Source organism: Nomia melanderi, chromosome 14 (genome assembly GCF_051020985.1).
Source record: "Nomia melanderi isolate GNS246 chromosome 14, iyNomMela1, whole genome shotgun sequence".
Taxonomy (NCBI): Eukaryota; Metazoa; Arthropoda; class Insecta; order Hymenoptera; family Halictidae; genus Nomia; species Nomia melanderi.
The window spans coordinates 3,922,283-3,949,990 of record NC_135012.1 but is presented as its reverse complement, the minus strand read 5'-3'; the positions used below and the strand labels follow the sequence as shown (position 1 = coordinate 3,949,990).

At 37.5% G+C, this 27,708-nt stretch overlaps 2 protein-coding genes across 6 annotated transcripts; both read left to right on the top strand.

The window, feature by feature from the left end:
- Positions 1–1,312: 1,312 nt before the first annotated feature.
- Positions 1,313–25,919, top strand: LOC116427023 (facilitated trehalose transporter Tret1). 4 transcript variants are annotated; one of them, XM_031976859.2, is made up of 6 exons: positions 1,313–1,461; positions 12,115–12,200; positions 20,136–20,483; positions 23,253–23,410; positions 23,513–23,968; positions 24,473–25,918. In XM_031976859.2, the coding sequence occupies exons 2-6, from the start codon at positions 12,144–12,146 to the stop codon at positions 25,056–25,058; spliced, it is 1,605 nt and encodes a 534-aa protein (XP_031832719.1). In that variant the 5' UTR covers positions 1,313–1,461; positions 12,115–12,143; the 3' UTR covers positions 25,059–25,918. The 4 variants fall into 4 exon arrangements, with proteins under 4 accessions (XP_031832719.1, XP_031832718.1, XP_031832717.1 ...); XM_031976858.2 differs by lacking the exon at positions 1,313–1,461 and adding an exon at positions 3,938–4,317; XM_031976857.2 differs by lacking the exons at positions 1,313–1,461; positions 12,115–12,200 and adding an exon at positions 13,242–13,418 and having other exon boundaries at positions 24,473–25,917.
- A 644-nt stretch (positions 25,920–26,563) lies between these two features.
- Positions 26,564–27,584, top strand: LOC116426990 (uncharacterized). 2 transcript variants are annotated; one of them, XM_031976787.2, is made up of 3 exons: positions 26,564–26,722; positions 26,801–26,947; positions 27,094–27,584. In XM_031976787.2, the coding sequence occupies exons 2-3, from the start codon at positions 26,882–26,884 to the stop codon at positions 27,454–27,456; spliced, it is 429 nt and encodes a 142-aa protein (XP_031832647.1). In that variant the 5' UTR covers positions 26,564–26,722; positions 26,801–26,881; the 3' UTR covers positions 27,457–27,584. The 2 variants fall into 2 exon arrangements, with proteins under 2 accessions (XP_031832647.1, XP_076230146.1); XM_076374031.1 differs by having other exon boundaries at positions 26,572–26,947.
- Positions 27,585–27,708: the final 124 nt, after the last annotated feature.

The following is a 27,708-nucleotide window of genomic DNA, read 5'->3' as shown; positions in this document are numbered from 1 at the left end:
TGACAACATCGCTGCCCACTCTCGCTGAACCGAAGTTACGGGACTCGTTAACATGCGCGGACCGTAGGGGGTAACATTCGCGAGCGAGGTCTACAAGTGTGTATTTTTTCCCCGTCGATCCCTTTACGATCGCTTCACTGGATCACGGTTACGTTATACGATCTCGGGGACCTTCGATATCAGTTTCCGACTCAAGGAGAGAGAATTTCGTTCTTCCTTTCTAATAATTTCATCGACGAAACAATCGGGATCTGTAACCAGTCGTTATTTATTTATTTATTTTATTTAGTACACTTCAATCCTTTGGTACACAAAAAAAAAATAAATTACAAAGAGACAGATTATAAAGAAGTCGTAGGAGGCCAGAAATCTCATGGTATTATTTCTAAAAGTAATAAGGGAGGAAGAAAAATTGAGAGAACAGTAAAATCTATTGACATTGAAGAAAATTCTATTTAGACAATTGAACTGACCGTAAACTGTCCTATGAGCTTCAGTACGCAATATTAGATGGTGTCTCAGAGACGACCGAGATGTATTTAAACAAAATTCGGATAAGATCATCGTATGTAATGTATGTTATCTAATGTATCAAGAGAAATCATCGAAACATCTCTATCAATTATAACAGAGAAAGACGATGTTCATTCGCGTAAATGCATCTTCGAATTTTCGAGTGAATCGAGCGATCGAGTCACCGAGATTCTCGTATTTCACATTTATAAGTAGAAATAGCGAGCAATGATCAGACGCGACAGGCAAATTCGATTTAATTATTCGGTAAGCGAAGAATATTTCATTCCGATTTTCTCGGAGAACGATGATCGAATCGATTTCAGGCCGAATGTCACGGGAGCCGGAAAAAAACATTCGAATTGGACCGCAATGATCGGCCATTGTAATTCACGGTTAGCGCGCGACTCACTTTCGTCGGTCAGGTTGCGGATGAAATCGGCGTGGCGACGCGAAGTCTGGCTTAACGAATGCAAATCCGGCCACGTGTGCGTCGGATCGGAATAAAATTAATGAAACAACGTCCCGTTGAAGCTCGATCGTGTTTAGCATAAATTCGATCGGCGCACCGTTAATGGGACTACCTTGGCCGGGAACGTCGCGATTTCGACGAATCGACTCGACGGATCATTAAATTTCAATCAACGGACGGACGGAGTACCCGTCGAAGATTAATTTATCAATTACTCGGACTCTTCTAATCTAATCCCTCTAGAAAACGATTTCATAGAGATACCAGGTTCATATGATAGGCTTATCGAGGATTAATGCGTCTTTCAATGTTATGATTTAATTGAATCTTCAGGTAGTGAAGTGTAAAGCTTGTGTACACATTGTATCGATATATTCTATAGGTTGCGACATTTCATTCGAGAATTTGTTTCAAAGTTCATCGAAGCCATTTGATTCAAACTAATTGGACACCTTCGCGACGACAATAATCACGATGTAAGAATGATAATGTTTATAATTAGAATAATCATTCTATTAGAATGGTAGAATAAGTCCACTGATTTACTGCTTCTCGGTTATTCTTCCTTTCACTCGAAATGCAAAACAGAAGAAGGAACTATTTGTAACCCGTCCATTCAGGAAACAGGCCATTGACAGCGAGCGAATTTAAAGTTTCCTGATCGTTCCTCGAGGGAAACTCCGCTGTTCCTCGTCGCGCCGTCGCGCCGACTCAACCCCGAGCCGTAACTCACGTTACTCGTTGTAAACGTCACTTTTTATCGCGACCGTTCGTTCGCGGCTCGCAATCACGACGGAGGTCGCGGCTTTTGTCACCGGGATAATATAATGGCACCTTTTACTAAGGGGACGCGGATCGCTCGCGAAAACAACTTATCTCCCAAGAACGCCGGACCCAGACAGGTCCGGATGCGTTTCTGGATCAATGGGACTCTTTGTGCGATCAGAATTCGTAATAGATTGGGAGGAATTGTTGACCTCATTAGCTCCGTGACCTCACTCAATAATAAATTATAGAAAAATGGAACTCTTTATGCCTGCCGTTCGCGTTTTCTACGAAGATCATCGTTTCGAAACGAGACCTCGCCGTTGACTTGGCAGAAAACGAACTTCCAGGGAACGGTGAATCGCAGAAAGAACAGATACAATTGGCATTTTTCATTTTCCCTGTAGGGGAACGTTAATTTGTGACTTTAAACCGGGAAAACTAGGAAAACTGCGATCGGCACTCTCTGGTGTTTTTCTATCGGATTAACTTGAGGATCTTGACACTTCTCGAAACTCGAAATCTACGTAGTTAACAGAATCTTCGCGATGAAGTGTGTTTACCGGGAAGTCTTTTAAAATAGAAGCGCGACGCTTGGTGTTAATGAGACAAATTTTGCAGTTATACTTCTTTTACATAATGAAGGTATTCTGAGGTGTTTTCAGTGACAATGAATGATTCGCGTTTTGATTCCAACGTTACACAAATAGAGAAACTTGTGTTTTTCACATGCAAATCACTTTGTATAGCAGAGACTACTTAGCAGCACATTGGTAATCTTCAATTTTCGTTACGCGGATAGTCGAACTTTATGTCCACAGACGGCCACACTGTGCGGTATGCCGTGGAAAGGTCAACGCAGAGTGCATCGCGCGACATCCACGTCAGCGGAGCCTAATTTTTTGGTTTTATTGGAGCGCGCGGTGAAAATAGGTTAACGTGACCTTAAATGGAGAGAGACCATTGATAACGAGAATCGAGTTGGCCTAGAGAATAAATGTATCGAGGGCGGCGCTCACGTTGCTTCAACGACACCGAGAGTCGCTTTAACGACTTTAATGCCTGGAAAATAACTTGTAACATAACAAGCGTCGCGTGCAATTACGTCGAACATAATAGAACGAAAATTTCGTCGGGAATCGACGAAGTTTCCGTGTTCCATTGGAAGTTCCCGTTTGGAACGACGCGTCGCGACGTTGCGACAAGATGGCGTCCGCCGAGGCGTCGCTTTCTCGGTCAGACCTCACAGCGTTCATTGAACGGAACTCGTTGTTGCTCGGATAAAACTAATCATTCGACGAATCGTTTCATTTTGTCATCTCCGAGTAAACGGGAAGCGAAATAAACATTTCGTTTGAACTTTCTTTAAATCAATTAATAAGCCGCGTGGGCTTCTACCTCCTCTGCTTTCTTCTTTCATCTCTATTCTCAAGTTACACCGTTTTCTATAGAAACTGAAACATTAATTTTCTTGGTAGGGCATCGGACGAACCGAATATTGTAATAGAATAAAAATACTGGAGCAATCGTAAAGAATCTTGACTTTACAATTCCTGCTTCATTATCACGTTGGTATCCACGGAGGTCACCGATGACCGAAGCTCCCAAATTACTTGGGCACAATTACAACACAAAGTTAACCAGTTAACTGTATGCGAAGACTGCACACCTTATCCCAAAAGCAAAGTGGTACTAATTTCTTCAACGATGAATTATTTATTTTCACCGATAAACATGTAATTCTTTTTCGTTCTATATCAGTTTATCCTTAGAATACATAACAGCCACATTTCACCTATCTTTAACGAGCATACGCTTCATCGTCCAATTGTATTACACAATAAGACATTTCTCATACCGAATTCCCCGGTGTAAGAAAACTGTTCCAAGTTCTGAGCGTTCGCTCTGCAAATCAAAGTCTTAAGGCGTTTTCCACGGTTCGCGAGGCTTTTCATTCGTAAAGGTTCCCGCACACCGGTGAAAAGCGACTCGACACGCGTGATTCCCTCGCGGAACGAAGGCGAACGGATCGAAACCGGCCGGGGGATCGAGGGAAATCGATCGCGGTGGCGAGCAGGGAGACCGGGAGACCTCGAGGCGGTCCTGGAAGGGCGCTTCGCGGCGCGGCGCGCCGTTTTCAGAAGAGCGGCGCGTTACCGAGCCGCGGTATAAATGCGAACGCGCCGGCGAAAATCATCTCAGTGCCGAGTGCGAAAAAACTCGCGGCAGACCTGGCTCTCTTGATCGTGCCACCGTGCAAGCCCGGACCACGTGCTCGCTCGCTTTGACAGTCCGTTCCCGCGCGGGAACGTCAACGATCCATCTCTCTCGCGAGGCAAGCGTCATTCGCTCGCGAAATCCTCCGTCGGCCGGTACTCTTCTTTATTCTAGACTTTATAAGGTCATCGTAATTCGTTTGTGTCGGGAAAGTGTTCCGTCGATCGAGTGACTCACGATCGCGTCGCGTCGATCCTCATCCACGTGTATCGTTCCCTTCGTGTACGTGATACGAGGGATCGATGATCGAGGGAATTTGAAGGATTTCACGCCAACGGAAATTTAGCAAGGTGAGTGTTATTCTCCGAGGGATATTTTGATTGAAATTAAGGGGACATCACTTAGAGACGTTCTGAATGTAGATTATAGGAATTTGATTGTTCTCTAGGTGTCCTCCCTTAACACATTGAATGCCACACGATTTCACGAAGCAAAATGCAGGAAACGAAAAAAGATTTAATTCAATAATTCAATATTAAATCTTTTTTAATGTCACCTAATGCACTGACATTCGACAAGATAAACTATAACAATAACGCAATTTAATTCAATAATTCAATATTATATCTTGAAAAATGTCAGTGCATTAGGTGACATTATTTATAATATAAAGATGTTTTCGAACAGTCACTGTTTAATTTGATGAATTATAGTGATTCGATTTGATTGGGGTCACCGGTGACCCCTATGGCGTTCAACGTGTAATTTTCAGAAAACTCAATTGTGATGGCAATTTTCAATGCGGTCAGCTTATATCACTATACATAGGAAAACTCAGATATCATATTGTTATGTAATGTATTTTAAATAGATAATCAATTCGAATGAAATGTTATATTTTCTCAATGCTGTGGTAATTAGCGAAGTTGCATAGCTAAGTGTCTTTATATAAAAACGAGATATCTCGTCACCGGTACGCAATGTATTAATTGTGGGAGCTTTCAAAAATCCTGTAGGGTAAATGTAGACGTAGAATATGTAACATTCGTTTCTTTTTCTAATAAATGATTAAGAACGTTGTTTTATCAAGCACAATTGAGAAGTGAATCGTAAGACGATTAACTGTGGAATTTAGTTTCAAAGATCTCTCGTTCTGCGCGCAATAAATCAAGAAATGAAGCGTGTAATCGCCAAATGCAGTATATTTTAATGGAAAAGCGAAACAAAGAAGAATTACACGTTTATCTGAAAAAATAAAGAATTCATCGTGGAAAGAATTAGTACCATTTCAAGCTTTAAGTTGACGCGTATACTCGTCAAGCGCACTTAATTGGTTAATGGACTTTCATATCGTGGAAAAGGTAATTGAGTCGATTACAGCCGTTTTCTAACCGACACGTTCTTTTCCAAATTCGAAAATAAAAGTTCCCCTGACTCCCCAGAAGAGATCTGTTACGCGTCGAAGGGAAACGCTGCAGTAACGTCACAGGGAGGCGGAAGAAATGATCGATCGGATCGCGTTTGTTCGGAGTACGCTCGTGGATCGTTGAAATTCGTTTGGAACAGCTCCATCGGAAATCGTTGCAGAATGCGTTGTAGTCGAGACGACGACGGAAATAGCCAAAGTTTTGTACACCGGCCGAAAACGGAAAAACAAACTCGTTCCGCGTCCTTCCGAGCGGAAGAGCCGCGCCGAGTCCAGGATCATTGCGCCGTTTGCGATCGCGTTTGATATTTCACACTAAAACTACCTAACAGTTAAATTGACTTTTTGGAATTCCCCTATGGACACTCCAAAAGTGCATCTATTGAGACTTTAATCGATTTACAATTCAGCTTGCGTATTGCTGAATCAATTTCTGTAATCATTTCTGCGAGAAACGTCTGTTGCCTTTTTAATAATTGCAGAAAGGATCATTTGACCTGTCTGGTAGTTTCAGTGTTAACCCTGTGAACTTGAAACTTAACCCTATGAACCTTAAACCCTTCAAACCTAACGTATATTATAATAGACTCTATTTCTCCCTTCATTATCTGATAAAATATTAAAACAGCGAGAAGCCACATTACATGAACCTATGTCAATTAAAAAAATTACTTAATATGCCATCACTATTTCATTCGAAACAATGCCATTACTAGTATTAAACGATCCGTTATTATCAAGTAAGTAACCATAATTTCATACAAAAATCATGTTTGAAGGGTTTAAAGCACAGTTGATACCAGTAATCAATTTAAATCTTATCAAGCAGCTTGGACTTTCTAAACTTTCCAACGAAAACAGTTCAAGTACAGTTCAGCTCTTGAGATTTTCCCTATAACACTGACACCGTGTCACGTTGCAAGGGGTTAAATCCGCGACATTAGATCCATCGATCCCGCGTAAGAGAACGCTGGTTCCTATTCCTCGGCGTCGTTAAAATCATTGAACCATCGGCGAGTGCCGTTCACTGGCGGCCGAAGTGAGCGCGATTTCAGACGTTTGTCTGTAAAGGCTAGGCATTATGTGGTCCCAGCCATTTCATAAGTGGGTTTATTGCTGTGGTGACTAGGGCTTTTTTTGCCCCGGTACCAGGGAAAGTGTTTGTTCACAGCGGAAACGGTTTCACGCTGCTTTTGAGCAACCACCGATAGCTATGCGGGTCCGTTCCGGTGGTACTGACATTCTAGATTAAGTCGAGCTTCAGTTTTCTAATCGACCGAATCGAATCATTGGAATTCAGTCGATCGAGCGTCGCTTATTTGCGAATTTTCTATTATAAATCATTGTCACGTAGCACAGTAACGTTCGACAAAATGAACGTGCAATAATAATGAAACGGTTCGATGAAATAATTTGATGTTACATCATTCCCTGTATTTTGCTGCGTGAAAGTTAGAAATGTTGAATATGTGAAAGGATTTCAAAGATAAACATTACTCAATGAATATACGAAGAAACCAAAATAAATCGTTACAATTTCTAGTGTGAGATAACTAACACACTTTACCACGAACGATAAATGTTTTCGAGTAGCATTGGCAATTCAATGATTTCGAGTACTAATGAATTCCATTCGGCACGACAATTAAGCTGATGCTCAATGCAATTCTCGAACAGCGACGACCTTTGTCGCGAATGCTGGAAGTTACAAGAGAAGATAAGGAGACCGAGGAAGAGCAATGTTTCCTTTCTCGAGCAACCTCCGTTTGCTCTCTTTTAAGCTGAGATAACAATCGTAAATTCTTTCTTTCTACACCTTCTAAGACGTCAGCAAACGAGCAAAGATTGTTTGCGTCTAACGAAACTCGTTTGCGTACGCGCGTTCATCGATCCAAGGCAACTCGCAGTTGAATCAATACACGTATTTCATTTTGTACACTTTGGCAACAGGAACGCAGATCTTTGCATCCATCCATTAAGTAACTAATTAATTTATTCGGAACAGCTGAGCACCCATCGTGAGAAGTAAACTCTTGTCTGTTCACCTTGCTTCTCTTGTATCTTGTATTTCCCTGCTCCGTATTTCCGTGTCCATTTCTTTATTATTTCACTCGCGAACTGTTGAATCGAATTGCCCCGCGATATATAGGGTACACCGGAGCGAATCGGATCGAAACAAGAAATCACATTTATCGTCCCGCAAATTATATTTCCTATTTCTTGTCTCGCCGGCGAGAGAAAGAAAAATTCCTTTTCACTTTTCGTTGTTTAATTGTAAACACGAAATAACGCGAATTCTTTGACACGTTCTGTGCGCGCCATTTTTACGCAGGCGCCATTGTCTGGTCGCGTGTCCAGTCCTGGGACGCAGTACTAGACTCTTTTTAACCTGCAAATTTATTTGTTAGTAGAATATTAGGAAAAATGTGAACCGTGTAACGAAAAATCACTTTCTTCGTATTCGAGATGTTAACGGGTAGAAACGAAGTAAAAATAACAGTATTCACCTAAATATTACTTTCAGAGATATTGTAAGAGACATAGGAGATATACAAAACATTCAAAGTGAAATTCAAGATTATTAATAAAAACTTGCGTACTTATCCGCGTGAAATAGGTAAAAACGAAATTCCTCGCGTAAGACTGCCGAACCTCTGAATTCTTTTCCTGCGTGAGAAGTTAATTCATTTCCCAAAAACTAAATACAAGTTTACACCTGACATTGAGAATAAATCTTAATAAAGAGGTGACAGTCCTTCCATTAGTGCAAAATGATCCTTCGAGCAATTGGAAACGTTAATTGACACGCATAGTGCGATTCTCAACGAAGTCCAACGGATCGTATTCAAAATCCACGGGAATTATTAAGATTAGGTTCACTGAAAGCGACAATTTGACTCCTCAATTCCTACTGGATTTTGTAAAAATTATTTAGTAAACATTTATGTCATAATTGATGCAGCTACGCGAATTCCTTATGCTAATAGTATATTTCCGAATCGCCGATTTCCAAGATCCAAACGAACGAACGTCCATTTCTCCAGGATCAATAGAATAAACAGTATAATAAACGTCCGTAAACAAAGTGTTAACAATCAAGAATAATCCTCGTTTCCCGAAATGTTCCTAGATGCGTAAATTGTTTGCGTGTTGGGCATTGCGCAGCGTTTACAGCGATTACGAGTGTTTTCCGACAGGTCAGCCGATGCGTATCGGGGAATTGAATAATGGGGCCCGTTTAAATCGTCATTCGCTCGGCCCTTGTTCGAAAGCCAGTCTTGTGACTCAGCCGAGAGACACTCGTGATCTCTAACGAGTCAGAGATCGACGCTCTCCTCCGCCAGGTTCGCACGTGAGCCGCAATTTTCCTATTAACGAATTTACCCATTAGATTTCGACATTATCTCGTCCCGCGATTAATCTATCGGGTTGATTCACCGCTGCCACAGCGATTTTATCTAGCGTATCAGAGATTCCCGCCCGGTGAAAATCTTGGCTGGTTCACTGTGGAGTTCACCTTTGAAAATCCCTATGGGGTATGCGGGAAAATCGAACGAGTGTGCACGTGGAACGTAGAAAAAATGCACATAACATACATTTTTCAAATGAAATGAAATGAAATAAAATAAAATTAAATTAAGTTAGTAACTATATGAGTAATTAGCACTATTAGAGTATTACAATGCAACGTGTACAATTGCACTAAATAACGTTTAATAAATTCAGTACCAGTGAAATTGACGGGTCCCATGAATCTAGTATTAAATTAAATAAATAAAATACTTGAGAAAATGAGAAAGAATTACATGTTTATCTGAAGACGAGAATGATTCTTGAAATTAACTGTATAAAATAATAGCAAGTTGACCGGTTTACAATGGAAACATCGATTCCCCCTTTCTTCTTTTCAAACTCTTTCACTTTTCATCTCTTTGTCTCTTTAGCTGCGCGATAAGCGATACCGAGATTGATTCGAACAAAGTCAGAATACAGTGTAAATTCCGTTGTTTATTAAGTCGAACAGAAATTAAACAAAGCGACTGTTGTTTCGAGAAACGAGATAAATCTGCGAAAAGCACATCGAATAAAGATCAATCGAATTCGAATAAAATCGACGTCGAAGCAAATCAATCAGAAGTCTCATTCATAATCAATTAGAGTCCTTGCAAACGTGAAATCGTTGATCGACAAAGGTTCAATTAAACGATTATCCATGAAACCGCAAACTATCGATCGTAAGACGATTAATAACAACAATCCATCCATCGAACCGTGTTCGTTAATTCGCGAGTATGATTAACACTTTAACTACCAAATAAACACTCGCCGGAACTCGTGTACAATTAAACTGGATTTCATAATAAATCAAAAAATAAAAAGTCAATATTCCCCATAACGATACTCTACTATCTTCTATCTATCTTCCATCTAACAAAATGAATGTTTGATATAAAAACGAATATTACCCTAATTTCCTGAACAAAACTCAATAACTTAAAAAGTACGAGTGACACAAACAAATGCTTCAGACAAAAGTTGCACGGTATACAACTAAACAAATGATGGTTATATTTTGTTCACATTACAGGGATATTATGAAGATTTTTTAAATGACAATGGATATGGTTTCGATTCCAACGTTATATAAATGATTTGCAGGAAATTGTTATTTTTCAAACAACGCATTGGTAACCTCCAATGTTCGTTATATGAATAATCGAATTCAAGGGTTTCGTTCACAAGCGACCGCACTGTGAGACGCGGCAGTTAAAGTATTAATCAACTTCCTCGGGACGACACTGTAATTACCCGGACCGTTGGTAATCAGACGGAATCGTCCGAGAACAGAGTCGACTTGTCGCGGAGATTCGCGATCGTCTTTGCAGCGATTGTTGTTCGCGCGAAAAGCTTCGTCGCAGAGCTGAACGATAACTCGAAAAAACACGGGAGAACAAGAGAACAACAAATTATTTCTCGATACGAAACGATACCGTCGGTTAACACATTGCGTACCTAATTTTCAGAAAACTGAATTGTGATGGCAATTTTCAATGAGATCAACTTATATGACTATACATATAAAAATTCAGATATCATATTGTTATGTAATATATTTTAACCCTCTGTAGGCTCATGTAACTTTAAAGTCACATATCAGTATATTGGCATCTTGTTGATTTATTTAATTTTGCACCGGAAGTGATGAATAAAATAAAGTAATCACTTAACTTCAACTTTTGCACGCTCAGGCATGAAAGTTTAACGTCATTGTAACTTCAAAGTTGCAAAATACATTCGTTTGATGAGATTATTGAAACTATTGAATACATTCTTAATTCGTATTCGTATGTGGATATTTATTGCTTTTGTACTACACAGATTTTGTTATAATCATGAACAAAAATTCAGCCCATAAAGGGTTAAATAGATAATCAATTCGAGTGAAATGTTATATTTCTTCAATGCTGTGGTAATTAACGAAGTTGCATAGCTAAGTGTCTTTATATAAAAACGAGATTTCTCATTATCGGTACACAATGTGTTTCTTTTTCTAATAAATGATTAAGAAAGTTGTTTTATCAAGCACAGTTGAGAAATGAATCGTAAGACAGGGTTAACTGTGGAATTTAGTTTCAAAGATCTCTCGTTCTGCGCGCAATAAAATCAAGAAATGAAGCGTGTAATCGCCAAATGCAGGATGTTTGCATCTACAGTGCATTTTAATGGAAAAGCGAAACAAAGAAGGATTACATGTTTATCTGAAAAAATAAAGAATTCATCGTGGAAAGTATTAGTACCATTTCAAGCTTTAAGTTGACGCGTATACTCATCAAGCAGTTAACTGGTTAATGGACTTTAAGAAGGAAAATAAAAGATCGAAGAAATGTTATAGCATTTATAATTTTCACTAGGAATACTATACAAATTAATTACAGTTGCTGATTACAAAACAACCTGCTAAGGGTTAACCCTTTGCACTCGAAAGTTTTTCACTGGAAATATTTAACATTTTTCGACGAGATACAGACGACACTGTTTGAAACTAATTTAACGATAATTCACAGATAAATTAAGCGAAAAGTAATTTTATGTAAATATTTCCTATAGCAATACAAAGTTTCATTTAAAATACCAAATATTCAATTTTATAGTTTTGCTGTAAATCAAATGGTGACCGAGAGTCACTAGTCGCCAGATGATTTGATACAGGAAAATTATAAATTTTGGTATTTACCTTCGTACACTGCATCAATACGTGAAATATTAAAAGGGAATAGCTTTGTTCCGTAATTTATGTGTAATTTCTTGATAAATTTATTTTAAAGAATCTTGTCTACATCTAACTAGAAAGTATTGAACATTTCAAATGAAAAACTTTCGAGTGCAAAAGCTTAATATTTCTTTAAATGCTGTAAATAGCAAAGTAGCATAGCTAAGTGTCTTTATAAAAAAAAAACGAGATTCCTCGTTACCAGCGCGCAATGAGTTAATCGCGAAGTTGGTTCCAAGAAAATGAGAGAAGCGAACAAAATATGTGTATTTCGTGTCCGGAGCAAACGATCCTTTGTTCCCTCTAATTTCGCGACTTCTCGTTCCGCTTGCTTTGCGTAACGATAAATCAAAGCAACGCTGAACGGAAGAGGAAAAATACCGTTTCGGTTAAAGAACGCGCGGCTTCTGTTTATCTCTGACGATGTGTTTCTTTTGCCACGTGTTGCAGATACAGGATAGAGGAGCGACTCGGGGAAGATGATCACACGGGCGAAATTCTGGTGGAAGCTCCTTCAATCCGGCCAACAGAAGGGCGTAAGGGAGATCAATTAATTCCCGGCGTTCCACTTTGAACGATAATCCTATCTAGCTAATGGAGTTTCGTTTAACACTTTGACTGCCACGTAAACATTCATCAAAACTCTCATGTACTCGAAATAGTTTTCTTCATTAACACTAGGTTTATGGAACGCGTCAAATTGACTCGGATTGAATTTTATAAACATTATTTGGTAAATGTTTCAATCGGTTTTCGTTGATCCAATTACACGAATATGAATCCTGATCGTCTATTTCTACATCTAGAATTTCCAAAATCTAAATGAACGAGTATCAACTTCCCCAGGAACAATAGAATAAACTGTGTTGTGCCAAAATTGAGAGCGCGGAGGCGCTTCTGTTTATCAGTATCAATTATAATTTTCTTACTATATTCTTCAAGAAATAAATCAAAGTAACTTTATTTGAATAAATGTTATTTTTTGATATTTTTTTGTAATAACACAATATCTGTGATCTCATTAGATAATTACTCTTATTAAATTTTTTTGCATACACACCCAATCACTTCCGCATTTTTGGTAAATATCCACAAAAGTTGTTTAGCATCCAAACGGTTAAGCTAAAGAGAATCTAAGGTATTCAACACTATTTCCATCGAAGCTGTCAACAGTCACCTTTGGAAATTTCAACTGAATATTATTTTCTCAGCTCAATAATTATTCCTCGATTGAATTTTGGGCATTTCCTGTAGTTAGTTTTATTATCGTTACTGAGAAAGTCGAATAGTCAATCCAGAATATAGGTTAAACTCGGAAAATAATTTTCATTTAAACATTCCATAGGTATTTTGGCACTTTCGGTAGAAATAGTGTTAAATAGTTTTAAAGATCAAATGATCCGTCGATACGGAGTATCAAAGCTCGAAATCACCGGCGTCCGTCGACAAAGGGCCGTTTACACGGTTGTCCGACTCGCGATCGCCGATCTAAGTAAGTAGTCGTGTGATTTAATCGTCGGCTGGCTGCGTCTTATCGTTCGATTTCGATAGGCAGATAATTGCCGATCGAACGAAACCGACGAAGGGTGCCAAGATAAGTACAGTACACGGTGAACGACTCGCGGCGAGGGTTCATTGGTATCGCGAGTTCGGCGTTGTTCGCGGGAAAAATGGAGACGCTGGAGAACGAACCGACGACGTCCCCGACGAGAAGCCAGGAAAACAACGCCGGTTGTGTCGTCCATTGCAAAAGTGTACGCGTAACAGTAATGCACTCGAACGATTGCGATCTGTCCGGTAATTACATCACGGTTCGCCCGTTATCTGCACGGAACATCTCGCAGCGAGCCGTTTACAAGGAAGATCGGCCTGCCGATCGAGGATTTTCGGGATGTCCCGATCATCGATCGGGGATTCGTTCGAGTAAAACGGTTCTTGCAAAGGGAATCGAAAGATAATTTTGTTTCTATTGATTGCATTTCAATGAGTTTAACCCTTTGCACTCGAGAGGTGACTCTCAGTCACCATTTAATTTAATATAACAAAATTACAAAGTGTTATATATAATATTAAGTTTCGTATAATGCATCAATATGTGAAATATTTATATACAATAGCTTTGTTCCTTAATTTACGTATGATTTCTCATTAGTTCGTTACAAATAGGTGTCGTCTATGTTTCAACGGGAAGTGTCGAATGTTTCTAATGTAAAGCTTCCGAGTGCAAAGGGTTAATCCTCGGTCAGGTGCAACTGATTCACTTTGCACTTTGAGATGTAGGAATTCGATCGCGATCTACAAGTGAATGGAGAAACAAAGTTCTTTTATCCTAATATTTTACACACCGATGATAGACAGTTCAATGTCGAATATCAAATTTTATAGGTTTACTGCGTCAAATCAAGTGGCTGAGTCACCTCTCGAGTACAAAAGTTAACACTAACCTTTAGACACTTTTTCTATAACTAGTCAAATAACTGAAAAAATAGAGATAAATGAATTTGCGAGAAGATGATCAGTTTGCCTTAACACTAGATTTACGGAATCAGTCAATTTGAAGGGTATTGAATTTTTGAAATATTATTTTATTCATGCTGATTTTCAAACTACAATTTCTACGATTTATGTAGATGATCACGTAGTTTTCTAGGAACAATAGAATAAAGTGTAAAATAAACGACTGTGAATCTAGTGTTCATGGAAACAAAAACAAAAGGAAGGATGGTAATTGGAGAACAAATTAATCGGGCAATATAGGAATTGTGGAATTAAATGAACAAAAGAAAACGCAGTCATTTGACTGGTTCTCGGTACGGTTAGTAACACGTTGACTGCCACAAGAAACGTCAGTGCCTTATATATCACTCATCCTTTCTACAGCAAAGATACAAAGCAAGACTTTGCACTCGACAATACTTTCCGTTATAAATATTTATTATTTTCTGTTGAAACATTGGTAATACAGTTAGCAAGTAACAAAGGAAAATCTTACGTAAATTAAGGGTTGGAACTAATTTATTTCTAAGGTTAATGTGTTGATACCTAATACAAAATTGAATATTGCAAAGGAGTGTGCAAAGGTTAATTGGTTAACTAATGAATGAAAAATTATTAACACGTTGACTGCCACGAAAAGCATCAGCGTTTTATGTGTCACTTGTCCTTTCTATAGCAAAGATACAAAGCATGAGTTATTAATTCTTTGATATGAAAATTCTTATATTACCCTATTATCTAGTAATTTACGTTATGTAAAATTAGTACAACTTATTAGAAAATTAGTAAGCTGATTAAAAACCAATTATCTTCCAAGTCATAATTATTTTCTTGTCATTCGAAAGCTCCGGTCATCGGTGACCGCCGTGGCAGTCAAAGTGTTAAGCGATTTGGAAGCTTTGGTTATCGTTGTCGCGTGAAACACCGTTTTCCATGTAGAATCCGCGATTCATGCCGCCGCAAGACACTCGCTTCAAGCGAGAACCTTCGGCATCGTCCTCCGATGAAAATATAACGTGCTAGTTGCCCGCGGTTTCGGGTCATGGCGAGCTAAATCAGAATTTAGCGGGATAATCGTCGAGAGCGCTCGCTCCGTGAAGGACTCTTTGTTTCCAAAAATTCAATTGGAACGTGGAATTCTATCGAAACTTTATTATTAACCCTTTGCGGACGAACATGCTTTGAAATATACAAAACCTTTAGCAGATGAAGCTAAATTACACATAAGTTGCTTAATTAGTATAAAAAGAAGGAAACTATGTGCTGATTTCTTGCTGTTTCAATAATTACATAATTTGTCTACGACTTAGTTAGAGGAATTTTAAACAATGAAGCGTCCGTAGTAATTGACCCTTTGCCCTATGACTTATTTCTTAGCTACGATTTATTAAGAAACAAAGAAACGTTTAAACAATGAGAATAATATTTAATTTATATTGAAAGAAAATATGTGACACTCGAATTTGTCAGATTTAAAATTTTCGACACGAGACGCGATATTTCCAAAGGGTTAACCCCTTGTTGATACTTCATTGCAAATTACAAAGTCACTAAGTCACTTTGCATGTAATAATATTAGAAACATATTTATTTAAAAAACTATTTATTCCAATATTTCACGTATCGAGGCATTATACAAAGTTCAACATTGAATGTCATGTTTTATAATTTTACTGCGTCGAATTAAGTGATGACTGAGAGTCACCTCCCGAGTGCAAATGGTTAACCTTGCACACTTCTACTGAAAAACTACCGAGTGCAAAGGGTTAAGAAGATTCCTCCTGGAATATCAAGGACATTCACGAAAGAAAAGAAACGCAGCGGCGATTCGTCGTATCCTCTAGCAAAGAATATAAACGACCTATCGACTCATGATTATTCAAACGGCCATGCGGGCTGATAAGAAGTACCCGGAAGCAATTTACATCGAGACTATTGTGTCGTTCATTCGGTCGGGCGCGAAGGAGGCTAGCCAACTAGTCGATCGTGCTCGCGAGAAATGTATCGAAGAAAGATTCGCCGTAAAATTCGAACGGTCGCCAATCGAGGATTCAAGGTTCTTAACCGTTTCGATGATAAACAACTTTTGTGGATATTTACCAAAAATGCGGAAGTGATTGGGTGTGTACACAACAAAATTAATAAGAGTAGTTATCTAATGAGATCACAAATATTGTGTTATAACAAAAAATATCTAAAAATAACATTTATTCAAATAAATTTACTTCGATTTATTTCTTGAAGAATATAGTAAGAAAATTATAATTGATACTGATAAACAGAAGCGCCTCCGCAATTTTGACACAACACAAGAATGAATTCAGAAATTTGGCGAAGTCTCCTGCGATGAATTTTGTTTTTACCTATTTTACGCTGATATGTACACTTATTTTGTTTGTTAACCACTTGCCTTGCAATAACGCGTGAGACTCGTGGTGAAGATTTTGAATAGAATTTAACAAACATAAACATTACTCGTTTACTTTGAATTGTAATTAGATATTATTCTTCTGTTATCAATGATTCTATTGTAAGGCAAATGTAGACTTCTCTTTTTTCAATGATTATTAGTTAGGAAGTTGCTGTGTCGATCACAGTTGGAAAACAAATCATAGGGCAAGGGGTCAATCATTTTATATAGAGTGATACATTTCGAAGTAATCTAATAACACAATGCAACAAGATTATCAATGTGAAAGACATCATTGAGAATTTTCGGATAGAAACGTCTCGACGTGCGTGGCACGTCTTTCCAGCGCAAGTGGTTCTTAACCAGTTAAGTGTGGAATTTAGTTTGAAAAATCTCTCATTGTGTGCGCAATAAAATCAAATAATGAAGTGTGTACTCGTTAAATGCAGGCGAAATGCACTTGAAATATATCCTAACGAAAAACTAAAGCGAAACAAAGAAGAATTACATGTTTGTCTCAAAAAATAAATAGTCCATCGTTGAAAAAGTTAGCAGCATTAAGAGTTTTGAGATGATGTATATACTCGTCAAACACAGTTAACTGGTTAAACAGTCGAGGGAAAAGAGAGACAGAGGAGAGAAGCTAATCACGATTCCCATCAACGACGTCCAAATGTTCCTCGCGCGGTTACGTGCCCATTACGTCCAAAGTCGGCGGGTCTAGGAAGCGAAATCCCATCGCTCGAGAGCGAGATTGACTTCCAAACAGGGAACGAAGGCAAAGGACCCACCGTCGTTCGCATAACGGAGGACCTTGCGAATGAAGGGACGCAGCACTGTCTACATCTCGAGTAAACTAGGAACAGTGTCTAACACTAGAACAACCGAGAATTTAACCCTTTGCGGACGAATGTCGATATTTTGGTTAATTGAAATTTTCATATATGGAATACCAAGTTGCAAACGAAGGACTTAATTACTTGAATAGCAAGTGACCAGTGTATAGTTCCGCTTTTTACTATTGTTTAACCCTTTGTGAACGAATGCCGACAATTTACTGTTGTTTAACCCTTTGCGGACGAATATCAACATTTCGGTTAATTGAAATTTTTATATTTTGGAATACCAAGTTTCAAACGAATGACTTAACCCTTTGCACTCGAGAATATTTTTCTCAACAAATATTCATTATTTTCTGATTAAATATCAATGATATGTTTATTTAATAGAATATATTAATAGAATATTTAATAGAATATTTAATAGAATATTTAATAGAAAATTTAATAGAATATTTAATAGAATATATTATGTTTATTTAAATGAATAATATTTAATAAAAATAGTTTATTTCGATGTTCCATGTGTCGATACATTATATAAAATTTGATATTGAATTCTAAATTTGATCATTTTGTTCGGTCAAATCGAATGGCGATTGAAAGGCGCCGCTCGAGTGCAAAGGGTTAATATTCTACTTCTTCGTTAATCAGATCGGTAAACATTGAATAAAAAAATTCCGAACTGGCAGTCTATCGGCGATAAGATGGAAAACAAAAGAAAAGATAGGTGCGCAAAGGGTTAACTAAATCTCAGCAAAAACATGTGTTCGTTCAGTGAACGCCGAAAAAGATAAGATTATTCCAGAGCGAAAGAGACGAAGCAAAACGGAGCTGCAGCTTCCCCGCGGCAAGATCTCCAGCTACAAATGACAGTGTCCGCAGATCCTTGCCACTGTTCCTCGAACATGTTTCGAACAAGATAAGCGAAGCGTTTGCGTCACAACGGTCGCGTTACATCCCGCGATGGTCTCGTTCCTCGAGGCGAACGACGCTCGTCCACCGGGAAGACACGAAATTCCTCGAGCCACTTCCGCGCCAGCGACGATCGGCGGAACGCGGCGAACCGTGAACGATTCGCGCGCGAGTTACGTGAACGAAAACGTAATAAACCCGGCGCCGATTCCATCATCGTTTCAACACACGTTCGCGGAACCCACGCCGATTTCCTACTACGTGGCGGCGAGAGTCCTCCTAATTGTAGATTTGATGCTTTCGCAGTCGGCGAGATTCTGCTGGATTGAGGTTGTCGGATGTTCATGGGAAAGTTATTCTGACGATTCGTCATTAGCCATTTGAGTGGAAAATTTCTGGAGTGCCATCGCGCTTCTTCCGCTTCAGAAACTGAATGACGCTTTTCTATTTTAATATCGGATGATTGTAGACAGATCGTTCCGTTTTTTCAGTTCTGAGGAGGTCATAACAGAAATAAATGATTAAAAGGAAGACAAGTGAATAAAGTTAATTTGTGCAATGGAGCGCCATCGCGCTTGGTACTCAAACGGTTAGCTTCATTAGTGGTGGAAGACACTGGTGTCTACCTAGCAAGACTCTTAATGTCCAGTTGAATAATTGAAAGATATTAATAGTTACTGATGTGGAACATAAGTGTAGATATATTAAGAGCGTCTTCCTAGATAGCATCAGTGCAGAACGTTAAAGTCAGTTGCAATGATGACAAACAAACCCAAAAGCCTCAATTCACTTGTCTAATAGATTTATCTAATAAGTCTGTAGCTATCAATTTTTCAGATGTTGTTCCAACGAAGCGAGTTGTTCTATTAGGTCATTAGATTTTTCCGGTCAATTACAATGATAGCAAAATAAGATAACTTTCCTAGTACACATATTTTACACCCGAAACCCTTGATTCACTTAGCCTACTAAATTTAGCTAATAAGCCTGTAGCTATCAATTTTTCAGATGTTGTTCCACTGATCCGACTTGTCCTATCAGATCATTAGATTCTTCCGGTCAATTGCAATGATAACAAAATGAGTAACTTTCCTAATACACATAGCTTATGAGTGCATTGATTTTCTAAATGAAATATTAAGATACATTCAAGTTTTCGGTGACTTTTATATATACTTTGATATTATTTCATGTTTTCTCTGCTTCGCAATGTTTACCCTTTGCCACATATTTCACAAAACATATTTCCTCAAAAAAATTGGGCGTGTATCACAAATGGTACACATGGCACAGAACTTGTCAACCCTTTGCACTCAGAAGTTTTTCACTAGAAACATTTTAACATTTTCTAACGAGATAATATTGATATTTTGTGAAACTAAGTCGACGAGAAATCACGCGTACATTGAGGAACAAAGCTATTTTATTTGAATGTTTCACAAAATGATACATTACAAGAAATATAATATTAACACTAGGTTTACGGGCATCTATTGTACACTTTAATCTATTATTCCTAAAAGAATTGATGCTCGTTTATTTAGATTGTGGAAAATTGGAGATTTGATAGTAAGTAATTGAGGTACATGTCAGTGTGGTCGCATCAATCAAAATCGGCGTAAACATTTACAAAATAATATTTCTAAAATCCAATACGCATCAATTTGACGCGTTCCGTAAACCTAGTGTTAAATATCAAATTGTATAGTTTTACTGTATGAAATCAAGTCATGAGTGAGAGTCACCTCTCGAGTGCAAAGGGTTCAGAACTGAACACGTAGACGTTACTCAAAGAAAGCTTTCTCTTACAGATATTGGCAGGACTAGCCGCTCATTCCGGCCAGATATCGGTTGGCCTCGGACAAGGATTCAGCGCGATCCTGATCCCACAGCTCCTGGAGAAACATTTCGCCGACACGTCTGAAACATCGTGGATAGCGTCGCTTGGCGTCGTCTCGAATCCCCTGGGATCATTGATCGCAGGATTATGCGCGGAATGGTTCGGCAGGAGATCGGCTATTGCCCTGGCCAGCTTACCTCACGCTGCCGGCTGGTTGTTGATAGCGTTATCGACGAACGTGCCCATGTTGTACGTCGGCAGATTCATCAGTGGGATCGGCATGGGCATGGCGAACGGCCTTTACCTTTACGTCAGCGAGGTACGTGTATCACGATAAACTTTGACGCGTGACTCGCTTCAATGCTTCCGGATCGATGCAGGTTGATTTCTTCAATTAACCCTTCCGCGACGGGTGCCGTGTATATACGGCAGTCACTTGGTGCGTCACAGCGGCTGACGCCGTGTTTATACGACAGCCACTTTTTGGTCCACAGAGGCTGACGCCGCTTATATGCGGCAGTCATTTATTACTTTACAGCGGCTGACGCCGTCTAGATACGGCAGTATTGGTTTTTTTATATTATTATTTTATTTCAATAGCGAACTCAAAATAAAGCTGTAAATACATTGGTGGCGAAGTATGGTTCACTTGCGTTTTCGCGAACGACGACAAAGTATGGTCAGTTGCGCCGTCGGGAAAAGCGGCGAAGAATGGTACAGGTACGCCGTCGAGAAAGGATTAAAATATCGGTGATGATTTCTATCTTCGTAACGTTTATTTCGTAATAAAGATATTGTCATTTAGAACGTCTCTATATTGTTATATCTATTAACCGTTTGGCTGCTGACGGATTTCTTCGGACATATGCCAAAACTAATTGCGCGTGTATGGGAAAATGGAGAACACTTTTCATAGAATAAACTCACTTATATTGCATTGCAACAACAAACATTTTTAAAAATACCATTTATTTACTTAACACGTTAAGTGCCACATGATTTCATAAAGAAAAATACTCGAAATGGAAAATATATAATATTAAATCATTTGATTGAATTGCATTGTTATTATTGCAAGTTCGTCTAGCTGAATGCTACCACATTAGCTAGCATTATTTATAAAATAGAAATGTTTTCAAATAATCATCTTTTAATTGAGTGAACTATAGTAATTCGATTTGTTTGGGGGTCACCGGTGACCCCTACAGCAGTCAACGTGTTAAATTTGTTTTAACCCTCTGTAGGCTCATGTAACTTTTAAGTCACCTATCAGTATACTGGCATCTCGTTAGTTTATTTCATTTTGCACTGGAAGTGGTGAATAAAATAAAGTAATCAGTTAATTTCAACTTTTTTACGCTCAGGCATAAAAGTTTAACGTCATTGTAACTTGAAAGTTACAAAAGATATTCGTTGGATGAAATTATTGAAACTATTGAATACGTTGTTAATTCGTATTCATATGTAGATATTTATTAATTTTGCGCTGCATAGATTTTGTTATAATCATGAACAAAAATTCGGCCCATAGAGGGTTAATTCATTTTGTGGATAAAATTAGTGAAAAGCACTTATAATTCACTGAAATTAACGCAAATAATTTTTTATGATCCTTTACACGAGTGGTTTGCTATACAAAGCGCGTGAATTCCCTTTTTACAATAGAGCAAATAACAAAGGAGCGCTATCGCGCTATTCGCTATTTTGGCAAAACATAAGATTCCTCAGCAATCAAACGGTTAACCCTTTGAACTCTGTAGGCTCCAATATTGCACCAGGAATAACATTAGATATTTTAATGAATCTTAAAGAAACTACCCTACAATTATTAGATTTTTTACACATCCAAATTTTGCACTAAGAAGGAAAATAAAAAATCTAAGAAATGTTATAGCATTTTTTATTTTCGCTAGGGATACTATAAAAGTTAGTTGCAGTTGCTGACAGATTACAAAACCATCTGGAGTGCTAAGGATTAAAAGATAGAGAGGCAAGGAAAACAAAATTTTTTTTAGGAAGGCATAGTAGCATAAAATTTTGAAACCGCTGTTCTAACATTATAAATAATAAATTGCATTTATTTAGGAGGAAAGAGAAACAGTCGTTGAACACTAGAACGATTAGAAAAGTTTCACGTACTACTGGCGGGACAAAGTAATCGTGAAATCTTAGAGTCAAGATAATGGATTAGATAGCGGTAATGAGTCTGATAAAATCGTTGTATTGATTCGTATCTTGCTGTAACTTGATAGAGTCTGATTCGTGGCTTGGCGGATCTGCACTTAACGTCTGATGCACTGTTCCTAGAAAGAAAGTTAGATTTAAAGAGTACACTCTATTGAGGCAGTACCTGTAAATCATGTAAATCATTATCCAGATGCGTATCTGTAGATCATGGCTTTGAAACATTTCAATTGGCATCCTGAAGGAGACTATTGAAGGTCTCAATTAAATATTGTCTAGGACAAGCGAAGGCTCAATAGGTAATAATGCTAATGTGGGTAGCAAAAGGCAGTGTGGAATAGATAATCTGTGTGAAATATCAAATTTTCTTTCAACGAACAGATATTCCTAGATTCATGTGAGAGACTATACGCCTAGACATGTTACCTATGTGTAGGCATGCCTTCAAGTTGCCTTGGGGGATTCATTAAACTATCCTGTAGAAGTATTGTTTCTGAATACCTGTAGACCACTCGTAAAACCAGCTTAAAATTGCCTCAGGATATTAAGATAATGCACAAGGAAACGTCCCTTTCACCAACCTATTGCATCTGAATATTAATACTTTAATCTTAACACTAAAACTACCAGATGTTTCTTTGAGAAATTATTAAAGAAATTCATTTAGCACTACGCAAATTGAATTGTATATCAATTAAAGTCTGAACAGATGCACTCTTGGAGTTTCTATAGCGAAATATTCAAAAGTCAATTGAACTGCTTGGTAGTTTCAGTGTAAAACAACAAATCAATTTATACTTAACTGTATTTATCCCCTTACTCTTCTATGTACTCTTTACTTATACTTTCACTTGTCATTTTAATATCCATTCTCCATTAATAAATAATATTAAACATTCTGTAGACTGCAGCTCCAAATCAAAGGGCCTGGCTAGGAAGCTGTGGCCCAGTGTTAGTTTCACTTGGAGTCCTTATGATCTACACTCTGGGTGCATTCACCACATGGGAGAAAGCTGCAGCAATTAGCATCGGTCCAGCAATCCTTTCTTTAGCACTGACTCGGTAATTACTGATCCAACAACTTCATTTAAATGGCGACATTAACGAGACATTAAACATAAACTTAAACTTGAAACTTTAAATTGACACTTGTTTCTTTTTCAGCATGATTCCTGAGACTCCAGGATGGCTAATGGCTAGAGGACGAAATGAAGAAGCAAAGGAGTCGTTGCTATGGCTACGGGGACCTGGCTCGACCACAGATAAAGAATATGAAGAACTCTGCAACTCGAACCTGAAGAGGCAAGAGTCAAAAGAGAGTTTGACCAAAGCTCTTCACATGCCAAGTGTTTGGAAACCGTTCCTGATCCTTCTTGTCTTCTTCGCTCTGCAACAAATGTCGGGGATCTACATAATTCTATTTTACGCTGTGACCGTTCTAGAAGATATTGATATCAACGACCTGAACGAGTATACTGCCAGCGTTGGTATCGGCATGATCAGATTGATCGCCTCCATCGTCGGTGCAGGTCTTGCCAACAGCTTTGGTAGGAAAGTGCTGGCCTTCATCAGTGGTCTAGGAATGGCAGTCTCTGCCGTAGGCGTTGCTCTGACCTTCAGGTTCGCATTATTATTTAATTGGAACTTTAATTAAACATTGAAGTGTAAGCTTAGAATAGCAGTTGCTCAGAAAGGTAGTACTTACCTAAGGTGAATTTTTCCTGAACAATCTAGTTTGTGTATTGCTAACATTTTCTTGTATTTGTCTCCTCTTCTTATCTGCCAATCTTGGCTCAATGTGGATGTTCTTAATTTGATATGTATTTAAATATAAAATGCTTTCATCGGTAAGAGAACTGCAGTTCTTGTAGATTGATCAGTGTTATTTATCTAGATAAGAAAAGTAAAATATAAGATAAGATAACGACTAATTTGAAAGAAGGAAAAATCATAATCTAAGACTGCTGGGAAAATAGAGCCACGATTCATATGTATTTCATGGACTTTTATGAAATAATTATCTTGAACAATATGCAGATCATTGAACATATAAAGGCACTAAACATTTTCTCTCCTTGGCACTCATCTAACATCTTAGTAATATACTTCCTCTGATGTTTACAGGTTCAAACTACCATCAACAGTGTCCTTGGTATGCATTGGAGGCCACGTAGGATCTTCGATGATAGGATTTCTTACATTACCTTGGGTGATGACCTCAGAACTGTATCCACTGAGGTTCAGAGGACCATTAGGTGGCATAACTACCAGTTTAGCTCAACTCTTAACGTTTGGCACCATTAAACTATACCCAGACCTACGTTATATGGCAGGCATTGAAGTTATCATGTGGACCTTTGCTGGAGCTAGCATCCTAGGAACCTTATTTGCTATAATAATTCTGCCTGAGACCAGAGGCAGAAGCTTAGATCAAATAGAGAGTAACTTTTCCAGTAAATCAGAGTGGAACAGTACCAGCCAGACACTGCCCACTATTTCTGCACAATCAAGGAATATTTCTTTGGAAAAATTTGCCTCCCTTTCTGAAGAAAAGCAACCGCATAAAATATCTAATGCCTACGCTTATGATAATTTATTCTTAGATCTATCTCATGATGATGATGGAAAAAGTACAAAAAATTCAATATCCGACTCAGATGCAAAATGTAACAATGCTCATACTATCTCGTTGCAGCATGTTTACATCTGATAGAATGACAAAAAGGAGATTTACAGTTAAAAATCTAAACCAAAGCGAAAGAGTCATAGCTGTGAAAGTATTTCCTCAGGTTGGACCACGAGAAGTGGATTGTAAGGCTTGTACTAAAATAATTAAGGTCACCAGTATTCCTTTCTATTTCAACTGTGAGCTTTTTCTAGACAAAACTATTTCCCTGTGGAACAATAGCTGATGTACAGTTATTAATTTATATTTAATTAGTGACATTTTGAGGAATGTGAATGTTGAAAAACTATAGAAGTATGGACTTCCTACTCTTGTGATATTCTAATATTGTTGATACTGTGTATTTATTGAATGATCTACATATATTCAAAGAGTGCATGTGTGTGTGAGAAAGAGAGAGAGACAGAAAGTTTAACAATATTATAAACATTCCTATGCCTATTGCAATATGTTCTTAGTAAGCCATCAAACCAGTTGTGATGAGTCACATAATCCCCATAAAATTTTGAGAAATGATAACTAGTTCTTTGTATTACTGTGTCAATTCATGAAGGAAGAGTGTGACTGTGATCATATTGATGAGCATATAATATTAAGAACATTGAGAATATCCTTGTAATAATTGTAAGATTATCAACATACGTACTATTAAGTATAATACTAGAACACAGTGAATTATTTTGTACGATATGTCTAATACAAATAGTTCTAAGTCCATTTATATAAATATTTATGTATATATAAACATACTTATAGTCATAACGAACTTTATATATCAATACATTGCTTGTTAATTAGTGCATTACATATATATATTTGTATATATAATATTATTAGAGTAAATTATACATAATGTTATTTCATATTGTCCAATATTAAATATATTATTTTCTCACAAAAACTTCTAATTATTACTTTAAAATTCAAATAAATCGAAAATTTGCGCTTTTGATTGACAGCGCCGCCCGTGGCAAAACGCTGAAACTGGTAGCCAAATGTTACCGATGTGGAAATTCACAAGGATAGACTGTGGCGCCATCGGTGGCAAAACGCTAAAACTAGTAGCTAAATGTTACCGATGTGGAAATTCACAAAGAGCGACTGCGGCGCAATCTATGGTATAATACTGAAACTACTAGACAGCAAATATGACTTAGCAGGTATCTTACGAAACAAATGGTGCAATCAATAGCGTAAATTAGTTCCACCATTTCACCGCTACGTGGTGATAGTGTTTCTCTGCCCATAAACTGCCTATTTTAGAAAAATGCATTATGCGTTTAATTAAGAGATGTAATGGCTTGAGTTGGATGCACAGAATCACAATAAATAAATCAGGGTCATAAATATAAATTTTTAATGTCTGGTTTACGAGATATTCGTATTTTTCTATTTTCACTACTTTATATGTTCGCTGGTAGATGGCGCTGCCAATTGTTAAATTTGAATTTTTTTGCCTTACTGACTATTTATTTATAACAATGATATTTGTTAGATTTTCTTGCTTAGGACAATTGTAAAGGGTAATAATCGAGCAGTCCACTTTCAGGAAGTATTGATTTATTGAAAATAGTTTACATCTTTAAATTGCAGTTTGTCCCTTTTCGCAAGACTCGAGAAATATTCAGCAAATAAATCTGATTTTAAAATTTCCTCTGAAAGTTTTTTCTTCAAAAACCACAGCATTTGTAATTCAAAGTTCATAGATAATGTTGCTTTTTTCGTCACCGCAGGAAACATACAATAATACTTTATAATATTTATAGTGTAGGGAGATAATGTTTCTTGGTTAACCTAGTGGGGAAGGAATATTGGACTGGGCGTGTACGAATGAAAAATTACTTACAATGAGCATTAATGTGTTGAGTAGAATCTTACGATTTTCATATTTTAATTCATTTAAATGTCAGACCGTAAGTGTATCGATTAATCTGAATGTTGTTTAGAAGTACACATTACGTATTTATTATTTTCCCAATTTATTTAGTAGTTATTATTAGGTTATGTATGTTACAAAACTGTACTGTAGTTCATTAAATATGTCTTTAATTGATTTCAGATGAGGTATTCTGTTAAAAAGGAAGAAAACAATGTAGAAATTCCTAAAAATGAAATAAAAGAATATTATAGTGCAAATTCTCAAAAACAAAATGGAAAGATATATGATACCAAGCCTTTTAAGTTTACATGCATAGCTGGTAAAAAATATTCATGGTGCCTATGTGGTTACAGTCACACACAGCCATTCTGTGATGGCACTCACAGAAACCAGTTTTTAAAGATTACTCAGAGGCCTATACGATTTGTAGTTAAAGAAACTAAGTCATATTGGTTGTGTAATTGCAAACAAACATCTAATAGACCTTTCTGTGATGGAACTCATATGAACTATGAAACTGAATTTGTATCTAAAAAAAAGTGAAAATATACATATATTAATTCTGTATACAAAGAAACTGAAAATGATAGTGTATAAAAACTTTATGTTATAAGAATATTTCTTCATAGGAAATGTTTCTGTTAAATAAAACTTTTATTATCAAAAATGTATTCAATTGATCTCTCATCTGTAATGTTTTAAGAGTTAAATAAATTTTCCAGTTTAAATTTACTTCTCTAATTATGTATAAAATATTGCTGGATTACGAACATATAATTAACTTAATTTTTTTAT